This window comes from Mastigoproctus giganteus, chromosome 3 (assembly GCF_048544385.1).
Source record: "Mastigoproctus giganteus isolate SK-2022 chromosome 3, ASM4854438v1, whole genome shotgun sequence".
In the NCBI taxonomy this organism is placed as follows: Eukaryota; Metazoa; Arthropoda; class Arachnida; order Uropygi; family Thelyphonidae; genus Mastigoproctus; species Mastigoproctus giganteus.
Genome location: NC_143577.1, coordinates 8,029,880 through 8,052,056, shown reverse-complemented (window position 1 = coordinate 8,052,056; position 22,177 = coordinate 8,029,880). Strand labels below are relative to the sequence as shown.

Here is a 22,177-nt window from a genome sequence, read left to right as displayed (position 1 = left end):
TCTGGTGACGAATCGTGTTTTTATTAGTATTAGTACTGACAAATGAATCAAGGAAGCAATCTCATACAGCATCAACCAAAAAAAAAAAAAAAGAGACACTTCCTCTATGATGTAGGAAGTGTCTCTTTTTTTTAAATTTTTTTCTTAAATTTATTCAAACTATCCACTTTGCTGCATCAGATCAAAGTTGTTGGATCCAGTAGGGGCCGTATGTGCGACTGGAGATTGAGATGAGGAAGTCTGTCTTAGGTAGTGGCCTACCTGGTCAACGACTACAATCATAGTAGAGCTAGTCGTCTGTTACAATAGCAATTTTCCTCTGGTCTTTATACCCTCGTAGTAGTACAGTGCATATAATCATTGTCCTCTCACACCACGTAGAAATTTCTAGATTTCGAATTCCATCTATGACGTGAGGAATTTTTATAAGCTTTGTACACAACAAAGTTGACTTAGTCGATCGGGAGTGAGGGCTGCTGCATAGTTTTAATCCTACTGAGGAATACATGCAATTGCAGACTTAATACACTGAGTAATTACTGAATCATGACCACCTACCAAATATTTCGTAGGTCCTTCTTTTGCCATCAGTATAGCAGCTATCCGACGTGGCATTGATTCAACAAGATGTTGGAAGCGTTCGGGAGGTATGGCCAACCACGCTGTGTGTAATGCGGTCAGCAACAGGTATGGAGGTGATTGGTGTATCCAGACGCCTGTTATCCTTTCCATAGTGTCCCACAAGTGCTCTTGGGACTGATGTTCGGAGGCCAATCGATATACCGGAGGTCAGAACTGTGTTCCTCAAACCATTCCTGCATAACAAGTGCCCGATGGCTCGGCGCATTGTCATCTTGGCACCATCGCCATTAGGGAAAAGGTGTAACACAGCTGGGTGTATACAGTCAGCAAGCAGTTGACGTTAGCGGAGACCAGTGATACGTTCCACATGCAATGCACCAGGAGTTCAAGTTCCTGCAAGTGAAACATGCCCTACACTATACAACCGCCTCCCAGAGCTTGCACTTTTGATAGCATGCATGTTGGATGAAGAGCCTCATGTTGTTGACGCCAAATCAGTACACGACCATCCACGGTGTGGAGTGAATAACGTCACTCATCCGACCAGCACACCTTCTTCCAGTTTTCTAACGTCCAACTTAGGAGAGGATGCCGTAGGGATCATCTGCTGGTATAGCCCATGTGAGCGTGCGACGAATGGTCATGGCAGATATTGTTCCATGTTGTACTGGGTAGTCAATTCTCCAACAGTGCTGCGCCTGTTCACCTGTACGTGTAGTCGGACCCGACGCTCACCTTTAACATCAACCTTTCGCTGACCTTTGCAGTTTTACCGTCGGTTCGTTGTTCGACCATTCTGAAGCCAGTCCTGGTACACTTTAACTACGGCGGCTCTAAATCCCCCACCAGTTCAACCATTTGGGAAATCGAGGCACCAGCTCGTCGAGCGCCCACAATCTGTCCTTTATCAAAGAGTACGATAAATCCTTCCTTTTACCCATCACGCTCGGAATTTTACTACTTTCTGAACCACTGACACCTTATGTAAGCTACGTAGGTCGACTAACTCCGCACTCTCGTACCTCACGTGGTCAACCAGTTGCATTCAGTTTTCATAGGGATGGTCATAATCCAGTGATCACTCAGTGTATATTGACGCCTATACTGGCGACATAACTTTTTTAGTTGTTTAATCGATTAATGACGGAGAAGTAACGGTAAGATATTGTGTTGAAACCAGGAATACCATGTGCATATGAGGTGCTTTGTACAAAATGTTATCGGTTGCTCCCCCCTCCCCCTCTCTCCACAGATTAGCACAGTGTATATATACCACACGGAGTGGAAAAGGCCCGAGTTCATATCCCCTCAATGATTTTTTTATGTCTTTTTTTTTTTTTTTCACAATCTGACTGAGTTAATCGATTTCAGGGGAGAGTTGCATGATTTTAACAAAAACAGAGAGTCGAGGATCATAATATATACCGCCTAATATGGAGGCTGTTGAGTTTTTTGCTTATCAGCGCTTAAAACCCAACAACAACAGCCTCCTTCCTCCAAAAAAAAAGATAATAATTGTAGACAGTTACTTTAATGTGTATTTCATAATAATCAAAGAACACATGCCAACAGACATTTTGAAATAAAAAAAACTATAAATATATTGTAAAAGATAATAATATATCTCTTTTTAATGTTTATTTGTTTTAATTTATAAAAAATGTAAACAATTAAACTCTGGATGGCGCCATTGGGTACCTTTGTGCGGTGCAACACAGTGTCCAGGGTTGGAACCATCTCAGAGCAGTATTTCTGCCCTTTGTACACTCCATCTCAACTTTATTTTAAAGCTGGAAAAACTATCTCAATTACAGCTGTGCTATCCTGATTGCGAACATGCTTCCTTGGCCTGCACGTCAAATCTATGGCCCATCAAACAAATTTTGGACATGATGGGACATCTATTCATCTCCTTCTATGATCTCCCACCACTGTTTTCCAACTTTCAACACAAGTGCAAGAACCATGTCTCAATGTTCACGAAGATGACGACATTGTATACCAGTTTCTATTCGTTCTGACTTTGGATAACCACGATTGAATATGAATGTGTTTAACTTGTAACTGACAAGAGCATCGAGACCGATGAGAGCAGGGTCACTGACTTCCCCAAGCATGGAATGGGAGTCTGTACGCTCCATTGTATCAGCAGGACCGGCCCAGTGAGGCTGCTTGTTCTAGGAGGACATCGTGACCAGCGATGCTCTGCTGACATCGTGACTATCGATGCTTCTTCTGGGAGGTGCATTATGGCCACAGAAGCCGATGCGCCAATAACAAAAAAAAAAAAAATAAATAAATAAATAAATAATAATAATAAAATAAATAAATAAATAAATAATACAGGAAGAAGTAACTTAAGATTATACCTGCGCACCATGCCACTCAAGTGCGGTACAGGGGCTTAACAACCGGTCTCCTGCATCTGATGGCAAATCCTCGTTCAAGCCCCTTTCTGATTTGAACGAAAGGAATTTTTATGGACATTTTCTTACAATGTGGCCTAAGTTAGTCGATCTCAAGCGAAGGTTGCTTTTTGTCCCCTCTCGTCAACTCGGTTTACTATTTAGCAAACAGCAAATTGCAGATATAATAATCTACTGAAGCCTCATAGCCTTAGTTGCTTTGGCGCTTATCGCACTCATATAAAAGATCCTTGTTTTAACGATATCCAAACCCTTATATCTCTCTCTGTAGGGAAACATAAGACTCCAGGTGTAAACTGAATAAATACATAACTCGGTTATTCAGCTTCTCGCCGGAAGTAATATTATAAAAAAAAAAAATAATAATAAAAAGAATTTAATGATGAATTTTTGTATTTTGCATTGATGTCATTAGTTTAACAATGACCATGGAAAAGGCCTCATGCTACGAGGTAGAATGACTAACATATAGGTTAGTGCAAAAGCATCATTTTAAAGTAGCCATCTACCAAAGTAGCTAAATTAATTAATGAAATTGGCATCGTTTTGGTTATATCTCATATTGTGAATACCTTCACAACGAATTGCCATAGTATTGTACTAACTCGAATAAGTGACACTTCACCAGTGGAGAAGACTACTGTTATTTATTCTCGGCGGACACCATCACCCAGACAGCACCGTTTCAAAGCTTGTTGGCTTCTCCTCCTCGGTGGATGGGCAGGTACCCTGGTATTCACAATATGAGATATAACCAAAACTATGCCAATTTAATTAATTAATTTAACTACTTTGGACCTTAATGTGGTATGTTAGCAACATAGCAATGGTCTATAATTAAAGTTAATAGTACTAAACACGTTCCCTGTTTCTTTCACTGTTTCATTAATGGAATTCGCTGTCCACCGAACACCGGGTGGAAAAGACCTGAGTTCGAATCCTGTCGGTGATGGGAGGAATTTTTAAGGGTTTTTTTTACAACGTGGCTGAGTTAGTCGGTCTCAGAAGAGAGCAGCATGGTTTTTTTCTTCTCCTGGAAACTCAGGTTTTTCATCCAGCAAACAGAAAATCGACCACAGAACACATACAATTTACAGACAATATACGGCTCTGGCGCTCCTGAAACCCTACAACAACAACATTAACGAAATGTAAATAATAATTCCAACCATAACGAATGATTCCCTCACTATTCCTTCCAAAATTAAAATGACGAAGAAAAATCATAAAATTGTTTCAAGCAGAGTTAGAAATAGAAAATAATGATAAATGCGTATTAATTAAATTTTACGAAATGGAACGCTTGTTAATAAATTATTTTATTTTATGAAACTATATGTAAATTGTCTATGAATTTTCCAGTAGGCGTTAGCCCTCGATATTTTATTTTTGATGATCAGATGTGTGCACTACTTCACTGGTGCTGTACGCTCCAGCCCATTCCTAGGAATGGGCTGGGGCGTACCTTGATATTTTCGCAAGGGTATTGTAAGTTTATTATGGTAAATTTGAAAATAAATAAAGAACACAATTACTGCATTTTAGGTGCGTTTCTTATCGGTACACCATCATGGGCAGGATATTTTGCAAGGTGGTGCATGTGGGAATAAATATTTTGTTCACCAAATTTTCGAATACATGCAATGTATTATGTTTCAATAAACTGATGAAAACATTAAAAAATTGTGTATTATTTCGAAATCCAAAGGTGGATTTCGAAGTAATACACGAACTTGCACCACCTTGCACCATGCTGCTGGCGCTCATGTACACCATATAGCAGATGTTCTTTGATCACTTCCGGTATCCTCTCCTGGTGTCCAGCTGTTAAGGTTAAATTTTTCCTTATTTGAGCAACAAAAGCAATTAGAAAGTATTCTCTTTTATAATTTTCGATAACCAATGCATATATTTTTATATACAAACATTGTCAAATACTCTTTGTATATTAATTAAAATCTGTATTAATCTTAAATTTACAATAAAAATTATTACTAATAATATAATATAATTAATAACTAATTAATTAGCATCTCCATTCTTAAGTCAGGGTGGGAGAGGATAGAAAGCCAAAGGTGGTTCTAAAGTTTAATAAATTACCTTATACACTGCAAATAAACACTAGCAAAAGCACTCAAGACTAGAAGACGAGGTGAGTTCCAAAGCTGCTCTGTGACCTACGCCTCTGATAGTCGTATTCATGAGAAAATCACAGATTCATAGTAGGCGCCCAACAGTCAAATGTTGTACTGAATTTATAATTTGTTTAAAAAATATGCCAATTATTAGGTTAATCTTTAAAAGCTGGTACCCTTCCGGTTGAGTTTCGAGGAGCCGTGACTTTACTGCATTTGCCTAGCCCGCTTAGGGTCTTAGGGTGTTTATCCCCTCCTTACCGCTGTTTTAAAATCGGGAACTCGTTTTCCGAATTTAAAACAGCAGCAAGGAGCGGGAATAAACACCCTAACTAAGACTAACCATAGCGGGCTAGACATGACAATCACTGCTACTTGCAATAATCAACCGCAAGGGAACCAGCTTCTAAAGATTAACCAATTATCATAAAAACCTATTGCTTTTATATAAAAATATCATCTTTTTTATAATTTAATTATTTGAAATAGCCTTATTAATAACGCTTCTTTAAATTATCTTTTACTGTCGACCGTCTAGGAAACCTGCTATCCCAATAGGAATTCTTAGTATATTTTAATTTAATTATAATTAATTAATTATAATTTAATTACATTCAAGAAACAAAGACGAATTTCTGATATTTTGCCATAGCTATAAAAATTCCATTTAAGGATTTATAGCATTGGTTGTTATAAACAGAAATAGGTAATAAAAAGAAATACTAGATAAATGAGAGCTTACATATGCTCAATTTTAAAAAGAAATACTCAAACAAATAAAAGGAAATACAAATCAGTAATACTGTAAATGCAAAAACAACAAAGAACAATCAAATAAGGACAGTAACTTGAAACCGAAAACTTTTAATACATGCAGTGTTTGAATATGGTTAATATTATTATGATTATTATTCTCCCTGATTGGGGGTTTCACCTCGTGATGAATATTGCTACCAAGTACACAGGGTGGTTGTTGTTATGTCTGGTGTTACTGTTGGTCGAAGAACTCAAGGACTATCCTACAGGTGTTGAGGATTGCGACTTTCTGGAGTTCCTTGTAGGTGTTCGCTGGGAGACCTATTGCTGCTAGGCTGTTTATGTAGGGTCTTTGGCACCATACCAGTGGTTGACACAATGATCGGGATGGTCGTTACTTGTTGCATATGCCACATCTCTTTGTTCTCCTGTCTTAGATTCGAGTACTTCCTGATTTTTTCCATGGGTTCGTACTTATAGTACGGTACACTTTCTTTGATCAACTGGTATTTCCTTGCTAGCTTCTGATGTATTATCCTGGCTACCTGGTTGTGTCTATGAGGGTACTCAGTCTGGATGATCACCTTGCATCCCGCGGTGATGCGTTGGATCGTTTCTGAGGCCAGGTGGCATCGTCGACGCGTGTCATCAGACATTCCGGGCTCCTTGTCGATGTATTTTTTATAGTTTCTGGTGTTGATTACCTAGTCTTAGATGGCGAGCATGAATCCTTCAGTCTCGGGGAAGAGTGTCCTGCTTTTGAGCCATGCATTGGAAGCAATTTTATCTATGTGATCTTGATGGAGATCAGTGTAGTGTCTGCCATGGAGTGTCTTCTTTGCCCATATTTTTAGCTTCTTTTGTGTCTCCTGGTTGGAAGGGGACTCCTCGCTTAGGTTGAGTGGGGTATACCGCTTGTTTATTTTCCTTATGGCCTGGTGGAGTGCTGCTGTGTATTTCTGGAAGTAATCCTTCAGGTTAGCGATCGCTGATTTCTTTTGCTCGATGGGTGTCTATCAGGCCCCTTCCTCCTTCTTTCCGAGCAATTATCAGTCTCTCCACGGCTGACTCAGATGTGAAGTCACATCACATCACCAGATGTGAAGCTCATTCTAAAACAATCCAGCTATTGAAAGGTATAATCGCAAATCAATTCAAAAATTAAATTAAACGGAATAGCCTAGTTTATTGCATATCTTCGAAAAGAGTCCTTGGTGTGACGTGTCATAGCAACATAATATTTATACAAGTTGGAAAACCTAGGGTAACGGCTGTACCTTTGTCTGATAAGCTAAATGGTGAATTCCTCGTATAGAGATTCGATTTAGCTTTCCAGAATTCGATTCTAAACGTTCCAAACCTGTTAGGAAAATTCTAGAATAGGTAAAACTAAATTATAAATTTACTTTTGTTATTTCAGTATGTGTCTTGTCTACCCATTTCACGTTACGAAGCTTCAGCTAAAATGAATCCGAAACGTCGGTACGCTTTTCTGTGCTTTAAAAATTACTGCCGGCCTTGAAATTCCAAAGAAATATAAATAAATGTTAAAATAACAGCATTTATATTCTTTCTCAATGATATAACATCTGCTAAAATATCGTTCCCCTTCGAAGTAACGTTGCCGGATATAATGCAACTAAAATGGTGATTGCGTCTTTCATCCCCAGTTAATGCGCACTTTTGGCAAACTAAGAAAAGAGTCTTTTCTTTATTCGTGTATTGAGAAGAACGTTGTATTACCTTTATTACCTCTCTAACGAATTCATCTCTGTACTCACAGACAAATAAAAATAAAATCAGCCTACGAATGGGAAAGGTCATTGGGAGTGGCGTAATTCCACTTTAAACAAGTCACTTTAGCGAGTAAACAAGTTTCCTTTTTTTATTTTCTTGTAAGTTTTGCAATCAAATGCACGGTTAATAAAACTAGTAATTTTCACAATAAAAAAAAATCTCTACAGTAATCAAGCAAAGCCTGAATATCTGAGTAACATACAGGTAAAAAAAAAAAAATCATCAAAATAAACGCTTAGGATCATCTAGCATCTGGATTCTAGTGTACATCTGCGCTCTTCCCGATACTGTATATTCAGAAGCACAATCAATCCTAACTTCAAAATGGCAAAAAAAAAGTTTTTAGTTTATTATACATTCGGCTTGTTCAAATCCCATAACTCTATAACAAAACATTACTTGGTGTGCTCAAATAAACTTGATCCTCAATCTGACGAAGACTGCAAACAGCAGTCTTTATCAGACTCCTGTTTTTATTTACATGAGTGCAAATTTTTCGGTTTGCCACTTAAATTTTGCAGCATTATCATTGCTTATCGTCATATTCTTTTCTGTTAGAAAAATAGTAAAAAGATAGAAAAATATATATTAATTTTAAAAGTCCAGAGCCTTTGAATTCCTATAGTGATGGTTATTGTAGGAGTTTAGGTGCATCAGACGAAAAATCCGAATTTCAGGGAGAAAAAGCTATGCTACCCTCTTCTGAGACCGACTAACTCACCATGTTGTTAAATAGACCCGTAAGAATTCCTGGCATCATTGACAGATTAAAACTCAGATCTTTTCCATGCGGTGTGGGAAGAATAGTGATTATACAAATTGTATCAATTGTGCTCTACCAAAAAATGTTGTTGTTATTATTATTATTAGTTTATTTAACAACAACCCCTGTTCAGAAATTATCTAGGAGGGTGGCTCAGACAACAACAAACTTGTTAGAGAATAACAAAGAATAAATATCAGAAAATACAAAAAAATAAATAAAGAGGAAAAATTACACAGATACAGAAATCAATATAGTCTTTTACACTAGGAATTGAATCTGATAGTCAATCTGTTGATAAAAAAGGAATATCATCAGTACTATAAGAGTCTTCTGAAGACCTATTAAAGCGTTCAGTAGAGAGTTTTATGAGTTCATGAGCACTTGAAGTCTTTTTCTATGAGTACTCTACTTTCTTGAATAACGTTCTTCACTATATTTGTAGTTTAGTAAACAGATCCGCCAAAATAAGCTTCCTGTAAGTTCTGTCATTACAGTACCTGTCCTGGTCTATAACGAGCTCCAGAGTATTGGCAGGAAACATCCACCTTAATCCATCCATGTTATGGAAAGCGCTACGGAGACAACGAGAATAGTGGAGGCGGGCTCCAGGGCGAGGCCTGACCACAAGATTTTCAATTTGAGGGGCATCTAAACTCCTAGTCAGAAGTACTGCTAGAATGCAGATGTTACATAAGGTGATTCTCTGAATCAACGGATCTACATTTAAGTTTGTATATAGTATGGCTTTTGAAATTGTAAATGGCTTCCCGGCAATCCTGTTTAACCACCGAAGCACCCAGTATTCCAGGCTGAGAAACTTTCTAAAATAAGTATTTAATTCTAATATTGTTCTGTCTTTTTATGCTAATTATCAATTTTGCTTTGATCTGTTGAACCTCAATAAATAAATCTGGGTTAAAAATGAATAAATAAATAAATAAAATGCCATTTTCACACTTAAATTTTAAATTTCTCAATTTAAACATATTGGACAACTTAGACGGATCATTCTTTCTCTCTGTTGTTTTCAAAGTAAGTGCGTATAGAAAAGCCCCACTAAATGAAGATATATTATCTAAATTGCATTAATATATAAAATATCCCTTAAAAACATACACTGGCAATTATTATTAACTTTTTTAAACAGAAATAATATTAGTCAACCTTGGTTAAAATGGTTCCCTCATTATTTCTCTGATTATTACTAAGATGTGAAACTGGTGACATAAGCAACACATTGCCAACTATTTTTGACCGATAGATTCTGTTCTAACAGATTTTTCTCCTGTCATCAGAATTTATTCAAAATTTCCCGGTTCAATTATTTATTTAGTTTTTGAATCAAATATTTTTTCAAGCAGGTTAAAAAGATCTTACAATTAATTAAATGAAGCATACTCCACCAGATTTTTTATTTTTAGATAATCTAGCATCGGTGGAGTGGGGCAACCATGACTGCTAATTTTGGACGCAATTAGGCTTAGCTGTAATAATTTAGATAATAATTTAAATAAAGCTAAAATAATTTGGCTTAGCTAAAAATTCGCTTTTTATGTAATCGAAAGGTCATATTAAGAGGGAATATTTTGTTTTTAGAATTAAGAAAAAAAAGTGAAACAAAAATGCTCATTTACTACACAGCCACGTTGGTCAACTTTAATTAATATATTTCGAAAATATCCTTACCTCTTGGAGTCCGCAAGAAAAATTAGCGTATTACCCAAATGAAACATGTCGACGATGATCCTCCTCTCTTCACTCGTTATACTCTAGTAACTCGTAGGAGTTGGCCCGAATGAAGGTACTGAGGACTAATCCAAATAGTACACGTATACGTCACACACCTTCCAGCTGCTGGCGTTATAATTGGGTACGAGTAGAATTATGCAATTCGTGGCGTCTATTCCTTTACGTCACTTGAATACCAAAAGAATTACTGTACTTAAATAAATCGTCTGCTTCTTAGCAGACGATTTGTTTGGTACTTCTTTCGGTAATGAAGTGTTCTGCTGTTGTTGAAATTCAGGTCGACTGCTGTTATAGCCTAACTTTTTCTCAGTGAAAGCTAAATGAAAACGAATGGAAGAAAACAAATGAAACAGAAAATGATGTTCTTCCACTCGCACTTTGCCGGTACGTACAATATGCAAGAGTAAGTTCTCGCTGATCGCGAATTTGCTTATTAAAATTAGGTTTGTCGACCAGAAGGCCATTCAGATCAAAGATTTAAGAGTGTGATACGAACAATGTGGTTCTTAAAATCTTTCTTAATAAATGTATCTTTCTCGTGATGGTAGTAAACGAAGTTATACAGTGCAATGTTGGTTGGTTGGGGATTTTTTTTTTTGGCACATCAGCATCTATGGCCATAGTGGTGCGCCACAGTCCATTACAGCAAGAGGCCAGAGATTAACAACAGACAATGTAAAGGTCAATATAGGCTAGAAAGAATGAAATGAATAAAACCTTACCCTAAATCCAGTTAAAATTGCGTTCAAACAGCAAATTTATTTTTGTATTACTCGTCATTACCTTTTACAATATCAGACCGTACCGGTTTTTCTAGGTGTGATGCACCTATTTTAATACGACTATCAATTTTATTATCTTATTAGAGAAATCAATTTTTCCTCTCGATTGTTGTAAAATTTGGTTTACTAAATAGAAAATTAAAGGTAGTAGAAGTTTCCAGCTCTCTTCCACGGCATACCCAGGGTCTCACATCTGATGAGTATGGGCTTGGCACACCCTGAGCTTCTCTCATTCACTCACTCCCTCAGGGTAACTCAGAAATTTTGTTTTTGGCTGGTGCAGCAAAAGCTTCAGACTTCCTTGTACCATATGGCCAATGATAATAATAATATATTCTCTGCAAAAAAGAAGATGCACTTTAGAGACAGTCAGACGGCTTGGTGAATGCGAAATATATTTCTGACTTTCAACATCAACGTTGGGATGACATGCATTAAACGTCTAAGGGAAAAGTAACGTCTCTTGTAATGTCATGCATCAAAGCAACTCATTACGATGCTACTTCTACACTATCTGGAACCTTTCACAACTAAAAGATATGGTAGGGATCTTGAGTTATCCGGTGTCAGTACATAATGTGCATTATAAAGTAAATTGCTTGAGTAGGTTATAATAAAAATTACAAATAGGTTATATGTTCTTTTAAGGGTAAATATGTGCTTTTCATGCAAATATTACGTACACTTATTATGCAATTTATTTGGGTTATAGTATATATCGATAGTATATATACACTGAAAGTACAGAATTCATGGGATATCTGGTTCCTGGGCAACGCGATGCTATCACCCGTTTCGCTAGTGGACGAACATAGCGCTTGGCAGGTATATAAGTACTCTGCATCATTGAAGAAGAAGAACTCTTTATTGCATACAAAAGGCACACGCCGTACACAATACCCTTCACGGCTACAAGCCAGGGGTTATTCACGTAGACGGTAATTCGATGTCAGTATGGATAAACGTCGTGAGTTAACAGACTTTGAAAGAGGGATGATAGTGGGTGCCCGATGCATGGGTCACTCTGTCGCGGAGGTGGTACAGAAATTGCTCTGTCCCCATTCGACAGTATCAAGAGTGTATCGGGAATACGCCATTTCCGGAATAACATCTCGTTGTGGACAGATCTGTGGTTGAAGAAATGTGGCCGTCGAAATCTGTCTCGCATTGTTTCACCCAACCAGAGAGCGACAGTAGCACAAATCACCGCCAGTTTCAACTAGGGAGCTGGCAGAAACGTCTACACCAAGACCATCAGGCGATTATTAGCCGCATTAAGTTGCAGGCGCCGCCGACCCACCAGAGTCCCATTGCTAACACCACAACACAGGACTGTACGCCTCAACTGGGCGAAAGAACATCGGCACTGAACCTTGAATGATTGGAGACGAGTCTCCTAGTCCGATGAGTCCCGTTTCCAGTTATTTCGAACCGACGGGAGGGCGAGTATCTGGCTGAAAACTCACGAAGCTGTGCACACGCGTCATATCAACAATGAACTGTTCAGGCAGGTGCACGTTCGATAATGGTCTTGGGCATGTTCAACTGGCACACGTTGCGACCTCTAATACGACTAGACTCATCTCTGAACGGTCCAGATTACGTGTCCATTCTTGCAGACCATCTAGATCCCTTCATAATCGTCGTGCAACCACAGGGCAATGGACTCTCCAGCAGGATAATGCGCCTCCACACAGAGCCGTGGTGACTGGAATGTGATTCGAAGAAAATTCAGTAGATTTTACCAACATGGAATGGCCTTCCTGTTCACCGGACACGAACTGTGTGCAGCATCTTTGGGATGCTGTGGAATGGTCCGTTCGAGCTTTGGATCCTCCACCCAAGAATGCGATAGAATTATGGACAGCGGTGCAGCCAGCATGGATGGAAATACCTGTGGAACGCTTTCGTGAGCTAGTGGACTCAATGCTTCGTCGTCCTATCAGGGCGAAAGGTGGGCCTACCTGTTACTAGATAGGTATCTCATGATTTCTGTCCACTCAGTGTATATATATCAGGTTTACTTAATATACGCGCGTATGTTTACTATATTTACTCGTATGTATGGACATAACACGTTGATACAAACGGGTGAAAACGAATCTGGAAGAAGTGCTTCTTAGGGAATTTCAATTCTTTTATTTTTGATTTTAACTCGATTTTACAGTAATTCTTGTAAACAGTAGCATTTTTGAAAAACTGGTAGAATTATCATCTTCACTACACCGGATAGAAAGGACTCGGGTTTGAATAGCTTCGATGATGTAAGGGCTTTTTGTAGGCTTCTTCCACATTGATTTAACAGGTATTCTGTTAAATCAATAAATTGAGATCGTTTTGAGGTCAATGTTGTTGCTGGTAGTTTAGACTGTTGACTGACGGGGAAAACTGTGGTTCCTCTAAGATAGAGGCTAAAGATGGAGAGAAGGCTGAAATGATAACTAGTGTGTTACAAGATGCATGTAAGAAAACAATAAAAAAAAAAATTGACGTGAGAACAGTAGCGTCTTGGAATCGAACATTAACTGATTTAAGGTATTAAGTCCATGCTGCAAGAAAGTGATACCAAAGATCAAAACTGTGTTGTGTGCTTAGTGTGACTAATGAGTTGAAGCTGAGTTGTCAAGAGTTAAGAACCATTTATTCTCCTAAGATCAAACATTATTAGAGTTTATCATGGGAAACTCATGTTGAGCAAAGAGGCAACGAAGATCTGTGGCATCGGTATACTTGGTTATCACTGATAAGATCACGCTTCATAATATGCCTTATAGTGTGCTGGAAGGCAGAGTCAGAGAGATATTATAACGTGGGTTAGGTCTGCTGGACAAAAACCAAATTATAATATTAGGTTCCCCCCCTTAAATGATTACACCTACTCATATATTTATTTATTCTGTAAATTGCCTGTGTTCCCTGGTCGATTTGTCCGTTTGCTAGACGGAAAAACCGCAGTTTCTGGGGGCGGGGGGAACCTTGCTATATACGCCTGAGACCGACTAACTCAGCCACCGAATGAAAAAAGGTTATTAAAGTTCCTCGCGTCATCGATGGGATTTGAACCCGTACTTTTGGTGGGGAGGACGGTGAAGATACCACTGTGCTACCGCGCAGACAACATCTGTTGGATAAATATTCAAATTATGATAAGTGGCCTTGAGTGTCGCTTGGATGGGAAGTATTAGGCAGGTGTGTTGCCACAAAGAAAAGGCTTAGAAGCGCTGATCTGACAACTGTTTCATATTATCGTACCTGAATTGCAGTGGGCTAAATCTAAACGCATAATTGACAGTTGATACACATGTGATGACGTCAATTCCCGGTACTACGTTAGAAACAATAAGACGCTTGCACTTTGAACGTCTCTCAAAAAGTAGGGCAACGCTCTGATTGCAATTGCGCAAGCAAGTCCAAAAATCTGACCAGACAGAAAAAGTAATAAAATAAAAATATGGTTATTCGATATTTATAATCTTCCAGTTAATTAAAAGTACGGTCTGGAATTGAGATTCACATTTTGAATGCGATAAGTTGCAAGTTCTCCCGTTTTATAATAAAGCATCGGTAATTCTTTTTACAGAAGCAACCTTGTTTACTGAATAGCAACTCTGATCAAATGCTGATGACTTAAATTTTTTATAACATGCCAAGGTACCTCGGATCACAAAATAGTAAATCTTAAGCCCAAGACTTAAAACGCAAGTCGTATTTATCAAAAGAAGAACGAGAAATGACATCAAGGCTGTTGTACAAGAAGAACGAGTAAAATCAACATAATTTCCCAAAAGACTTTAAGTGAGGGTAGGACTTTCATGAGCCATTTTTCTCCCAACAAAATCAACATGTTGATCATAACCATGTAGATCATAACTCAAAATCTCGCACAGAATCCAGGGTCAACTGTGCCACCCAGCCCTCGTGGGTAGCACAGTTGACCTGGAAAAGACCTGAATTCAAGTCCTGTTGATGACGGGAGGAATTTTTATGGGCCTTTTTCACGACGTGGCTGAGTTCGTCGGTCTCAGGCGAGGGCAGCATAGTTTTTTCTCCCGGAAATTCCGGTTTTTCGTCCAACAAAAGGAAAATCGACCTAAGCACACACTCGATTTAGAGACACTATACAGGGAACAATATGGCCTTAATCGTCGATGCTCCTAAAACCCTATTAAAAACCAACAACAATCTAAGACAGATAATCTCATATATCTTGAACCCTTTATCGCGTTATGAACAATTTACATATTGTGGCACTTATGGACAATAAAAGAGTGAATCACCTAAATGTGTTAGTAATAGTAATAATTCATGATTAATAACAAATAAGTCAACCCATCTATATTAAAATTTGTTATAAAGATTCCTAAAATATTCGAAGTAAGCATTGAAATTTTGAAATGGATCAGAACTCCTTTTCCAAAGTTATAGTAATATTTCTGGGGAGGGAATGCTATGAAATCTGAATTAAACTTAGAAGCATCTCAGGGGCAAACAGAATAGATATTTAAAATATGGTAGCACTCCGCATTTTCGCATTTTTTTTCTTGTCGATTAATGCGAAAATAAACTTTCATTTATGTCAATTTTAGTAGGGAGTAGGGAACGAGGGTTGTAAAATGGAATACTGTTAGCTGTAGTTTTAATGTTTATGCCATTAAAAACTACATTTAATCTATGGATTTCATTTTTTACGTTTAAATTTTTAAACCTTTCAATCATAGGCAGACTTCTCCTGTTCCCTTATCAATGTCAATATGGAAGATAAGAAATAGGAAATATGCACTACGTTGACATCCTTGAGGTACTCCAGTTGCTACACTGATCCACCCTGACGTATGTCCATTTATGTTTACTCTTTATTTCCTATCTTTTAAACAGCCCTTGATCTCACGCAGGGTCTTACCATTAAACCCAATTTGCTCCACTTTATATAACAGACTTTTTCATGACTAGAGTCTGTGAAAATAATGTCGAAATTCTTTCTTGCATACGTGAAGTTTTAAGATTTCGTTATAATAATTAACTAGATTGCAATTTCATTCTGTATAATAAATTAATAAATAAATTTTCTGTTTATAATCCAGAAAGACCACACGGTCAGAGGAATTCACAAGATCGAATTTAGTAGTCACGAGCTTGAACCCCGGGTCACTAAAAGCATGTGTATCTGGCGCTTGACCATTCGGCTTCAGTTCCTCCAATGTTTGTGTGCACTCTTTCTTTTAACAAGTCCCACAAAAAAAAAAAAAAAAAAAATCCTGCGATGTTAAATCTGGGGATCTTGGAGAACGAAATTTTCAGTTCTCAATTTTTATTTTTAGACCAAAATAAACAATCGCCTAAAACGTCTCTCAGCTTTGAGCTGGTTATATGTATTTGAATACGATAACTAGTTTGAATTTATTATTTTATATTGCTGTTTTATATAATTTTATTTTATTGCCCTAATAAGTAAAAAAGAGGTCTAAATCCCAGCCCGAAGCCGAATTCCCCTCCCCCCCCCTTTTATTAATTGGGGTCCATAACGCTCAACTGGTAAAAGAGTACATTTTTAGGTGAGTTTATCCGGTTCCCTTATACGTTTCGGTCATTTGGTCATCAGCTCCAGAAACGTGTGTTAAAACCTTCCTAAGCATTGAACATTGCTTCTAAGGTGGTTCAAGAGGCATTTTATTTGCAAATACGGATTGGACACCCTGGATGTTTATTGTTATTAGGACAAATATACATATCCTGGCGAAGTTACTGAGAGGTAGATATGACGCGCCAGTCTTATCCACCATCATCTTGCACCCACGAACTCTGAGGCAATCATGCAGTATCCAAATCAAGCCACTTGGCTCCAAACTAATCACCCTGAAAAGCATCAACAGAATGTTCAAGCTTAATATAGCGGAAATCCTGAACCAGTTTCAAGTAAACTGTGAAAAATTATGATTCAAGTCACATCAGTAGTAACTGGAACATGATGTGAGATCCCCTCTTTGGAGACACCCAGCACGATGGACTTTCTTTTTCTTTTTTTTTTTTAACTAAACTTAATATTTAAATAAATTTATTCTCTGTGTTGTAAATTTTTTATCCTCTCTGTCTTGTATACTGTACAAGGGGCGATTGTAAGTAGCAACCGATTGAATAAATAAATAAATAAAAATATATTACTGTACTTCTCTCGTTTAAAACCAACTTCAGATTTTAGGGTGTCGCTGAAATCGCACCACAGCGCCATCTTCAAGTAAATTTCGTTTTCGCAAAGTACAGATTTTTAACAGAATTCATTATTTTGAATGGTTTAAAACGAAATCATTTATAGAAGTTATTTGTCAACATTATCGTATTTTTAAAGATTTCTTTTTACAGAGAATGGATTGTAAATTAAAAAAAAAGAGATGTGTAGAGCATGAAAATTCATCAACTCTTTTATAAATGTTTCCCGATGTACACAACTAAATGCCATTTTTCAAATGGATCACTTCCTTCCTGAGATTGCGGCCAGTGGCGTAACGAACGTCTCTTTCAAGTGGTGTCGCAGTAAAACAGGACGTTGGAAGTCATCTGAGCACACGTGCGCTTGTAGTCAATACTTTTTATAAAAAAAAAAAGAAAGAAAGAAAGAAAAATACCGGCCTAGAAAGGTATCATACATTAACGAGAGGGAAGAAAAGAGAAAATGTTTTCTGAATGTTTAAACCCTTTTATATCTTTTGGCAGATACGAATAGAAAGTTAACATTGTGTCGTAAGAGAATCCCTTCGTTTCCCTCACCAATCTTGTTGCCCTTCTTTGTACTCGTTCTAGCAACTCTACATCCTTCCTAAAATGAGGCCTCCAGACCTGTACGCAGTAATCAAGGCGCGGCTGGCAGCCTGTCTGCACTGCTCAGAGAACTTTACATCTAACTGCACAATTACTCCCAGGTCTTTTTCATTCTATACCACCCTGAATGTAGTACCGCATATGGGTTACTGTTACCCATATGCAGTACTGCATTTTTCAATGTTAAACTTCAGTTGTCACTTCTCAGCCCATCTGCCCAGCTTTTCTAGATCCTAAATAAATTTTCTAGATCTAAATAAACGGACAATTTTAGTATTATTCTTATTACTGCAATATTAATGCTGGAATATATATTTTTAATTATTTTATTTGTCTATTATCTGAATTATATCACAATAACAAGCACTTCGCTCCAAGGTTAAGAAAAATTTCCAGAAAACAAACGAGGTAGTTTTTTTTTTTTGGTTGTTAAATTTTAAATTTCTGTGATTAACAGAAGTAAAAAGTGAATAATTAATTAACTTGTTGCAAGTTAATTACTAATTAATTAGCTAATAATATATAAAAGTAATTGTATTCACTTCGTTGCACACTCCATAACGTAATATATACCCTATTTTTGTAATGTACTTCACTTATTTCCTTCTGGATTTTAATAAATTTGGAATGAACACGTATTTCACGCTTTGTAATTTAATAAATTAAAAAATAGAGACACATATACTAGATCGCAGCATGCACAACGCTTCCGCAATGCTCTTTACTTATTTACTTCTGGATTTTAATAACTATTGAAATAATACTAGTAATAATTCATGATTTATATATTTAGTAAACTGATAACAATAAAACGAGCTCTCAAAGAAAAGAATTTCATATGCGCGAACCAAAATTTTGGACCAGTTTTTTTCCCCCATTTATATGAGAAAACTCTTCTTGAATAAATTGCTTTCTAAAATCAATTCTCTATCACTTAAGGTGTCTAATGGAATATTTATGAGCTCTAAATTAAAGTTACCGAATGTGCGAAATTGATTGTAATTATTTATTCATTTTGTGTAAATCACCCTGGGACACAGTAATTTAAATAATTGTAAACGGAATATTTATTATTATGATTTAGGACTACAGTGTTCGTTAATCCTTATGAAAATTTAAAAAAATTAAATAACCATCGTTTATATTTTTAATCTAATATTGAAGATAAGTCCCATGCGGATTGGATGAAGGTGATTTTACTAATGAATATACTCCCGGTGCACATTTTGGGCTTCGGCACTGAAAATTTCTGCGTTGGCCCCATGGTAAATGGTATCGGTGCAGTGATTCTGGCAAACAGCTGTTCAATACGCTATGGTCTTAATAAAGTGCTCAAGCAGTTTAGATACGCCACTGATCATGACTATGTAATAAAATGAAAACAGACAGACATTTATTTTTTAAAGTCTTTTTTATTCTTCATTTGTAAGACGATCATAGCTGGCACTTTATACACGCACGCGCACAAACTATTCCACTCTCAGATGTATGTTACTGTGTCTTGTACAGTTCATAACCACACTATCCCGGAAGAGTCATGCTCCTTGCTTGATCCGTCCAAATGCGGTGACGTTATGGGTGAGATAGGTCTTGTACGGCGACGGAGAGGTATGTGTCTGTGGGATGGTTGTGGAAGCTCGAGTAGTCGCTGGCAAAGTGATCCAGGAAAGAACGCTGATGGTACCATTGGTGGGGTGGAACTGGCTCGGAACCCACGAGTATGGATGAATATTACCTCGTCCTTGACGCCGGTAGCCGTCAGAACATTGGACTTGCCTGTATTCGATGTGAAACCCGGGACGAGTGGCGTTACCATCACTGTGGAACTGTAGAACCACTTCAGACTGGTATCCACTAGGAAAAGTAAAATTCCCTGGAGCAAAAGAGAAAAAAAATGTTTTTAATAGTAATTTTCCCTCAGTCATTCTAAATGTCTACTGTCATTCTATTTTTCTGTCCGTTTTGGTTAGCCATTCCATCAATCAGTTATGACTGATTGTAACGTCTGGCTAAATTAAAGTCACGACATTTGTACATCATGTGTATAAGATTAGTACATCATGTGTATTGCGTGTACTCGGTGGTCAATACAACAATGATTATAATCATCGTCCTCCCCACACCGATTGGAAAAGACCCGAGTTTGAATTTCCTCAGTGACAAGAGGAACTTTTATGGGTTTTTTTTTTCCACTCCGTGGCTGATTTAGTTGGTTCAAGCGAGGCTAGCAAGGCTTTTTCTCCCGGATACTCGATACTTCTTCAAGCAAAAGAAGCAAACCCACCAGAAAATTAGAAAACTAATTTAATTTTCAGTCATAATAAACACAGGTAGATGATGTAATTCTCTAGTGACCCTAAGTTTACCCATAGATAAAAAAAAAAAAATAAAATAAAACCTTACATATTCACCAGAGACAGATTAACTGAGCCACTTCGAAAAACTCTTTAGAATACATAAATAAAAACAATTAGAAATCATAATTACATAATTAATAAATTATTAATTTCTAATAAAGCAGTACAAGGTGAAAAACGATTGCAAAACATCATACTAAAATTATGACGAACTTTTTATCTTGCACGTTTAAAGCACTTTAATTATGGAACAGATTTAGACGTTTATTTTTATGGGAAGACCTTGACCTCTAAACTGCCAGTCTTATGAAAGACAACTTCCTTGAAATTAATTATGCAGTTGGAGACATTTCCGTTCCTGAAGTCTCATGCTGCTTCCTTCTGTCTGAAATCTATGGGTCAATGTATCCTTTCGTTAAATAGTCTTGAAGAAACAAAATCCTTACCAGAAGTAGGATTGTATTTCTTTCCTTTCCTACCCTTGTCCTCGAAAACTCCTATCAGAAAATGTTCTAAAAGATGGGCGAAGATGAGGTGTTAAAAATTACAATATCGGAATGAAAATCATGTAAATATTTCAAGAAATATGTGGCAATGACAGACAACGTCAAGAGTTGGCAAACTGACAATTTTTTCAAATTGATGGCCTCTCTTTAATATTAATGATGATATTTTTAACTTTAACTTGAACCATCAAGTGTATTTAGGACTTATCATAAGATAAAATGTGCATCCAAATAAGATATCCATGCTTCAATGCAAATATTATCTTTGATCTTCAAGGACGTTCATTGCCAGCCACTTTTATCCAGTCTTAAAACCAGCTAGCAACACAGTCAGATTATTGACTTATCTGTACTACTTAAAAAATCATTAAGTAGCCTATAAATCCTCTGAAATCAAGATCTTGAAATTGTCTCTCTCCCTTTGTCTCTAACTTATTATAGATGGCTTACGGAAAAATACAAATGGATGAAAGTTGTTATGTTGATGTTGCAAACATCGATCTAAAAGATCTAAAATATTCTTAGTATTTTAATTTTTATCCGAATTCAAAACTACTATAAATGTTGTATTGGAATCTAATTAATTTTTTAATATATTAATTATTTTATAATATTAAAATGAATTAATTGCAATCATTTTAAATAAATATTTTCCTGTTTTGTATATTTTATGAAGCTACTTAAATTTTATTTATATTAAGGTTAAAACTTTTCGAATTCAAAATAAATTGAGTGAATTATCTCAAAGTGAATAGTAACTAATAGAACCCAATCATCAATTTATGGGCTCGTACGGATCCAGATTCAGCCTATCCTCCACTCGAAGATGTTTTATTGTTAGGTTTTGTTTCCAAGGGGATATTTTTCTGCCAAGTCTAAATCCTTCACAAATCACTTGGGTCCTGGAAAACTGTTCCCTTCCTTTTCTTCCATAGTTGTACCCCCTGATAACGGACGATGAGAACAAATAGAATGTGGCCGGAGGTTGATCAGGGATCCTTGAAAAGGATCGTTACCATCTTCGAGCTAGCAGTCACCGAAAACAGTGAAATTTGAATTCCAGGCATTAGCAGGAATTGCAAGTTTCTACTTCCTTGAGGAGTAGCACAACATTAGCTTCGATGGTAGCATACATCTTACGAGCCTAATGAATGACAAACGCCGATAGGAATGGTTCCTTGTCCATCAGTTTCGGAATCTGGAAAAATGAAAAGAGGTTCTGGTACACTGGAGGTGAAAAGGTGCACTGCATACTGTTCAGGTCTGGTGATTGGGTGTGGGTTTGGAGAATGCTAATTATCGACCCATAGATCCATTGTTTTTGTCTTGTTGTCCGAATAGATTGAGAGTAAAGTATGATTATTTAGTGCATCCTTTGAAGAGTGCATTGCTGAAAAATTGTTCGGGCAGGATTCCTATAAAATATCAAAAGCGTTATCAGCATGCCATAACCTCAAAAATAATTTTCTAGCAGAGATAAAAAAGCATTTCGCCAAACATTATCTGAT

General features: G+C 37.1%; 2 protein-coding genes across 2 annotated transcripts in view; both read right to left on the bottom strand.

Moving 5' to 3' along the window:
• The window catches only part of LOC150087642 (glycerophosphocholine phosphodiesterase GPCPD1-like), a 149,369-nt gene extending 139,123 nt beyond the window's left edge, over nt 1-10,246 (bottom strand). The window contains exon 1 of the mRNA XM_090369173.1: nt 10,149-10,246. Coding sequence (XP_090225299.1) covers nt 10,149-10,195 — 47 coding nt within the window. The 5' untranslated portion in view covers nt 10,196-10,246. The remainder of the gene's footprint in view (nt 1-10,148) is intronic.
• A 9,095-nt stretch (nt 10,247-19,341) lies between these two features.
• Nucleotides 19,342-22,177, bottom strand: part of LOC150087641 (cubilin-like) — an 81,882-nt gene continuing 79,046 nt past the window's right edge. The window contains exon 23 of the mRNA XM_090369844.1: nt 19,342-19,679. Within this exon, the coding sequence (XP_090225970.1) occupies nt 19,342-19,679 (338 nt within the window). The remainder of the gene's footprint in view (nt 19,680-22,177) is intronic.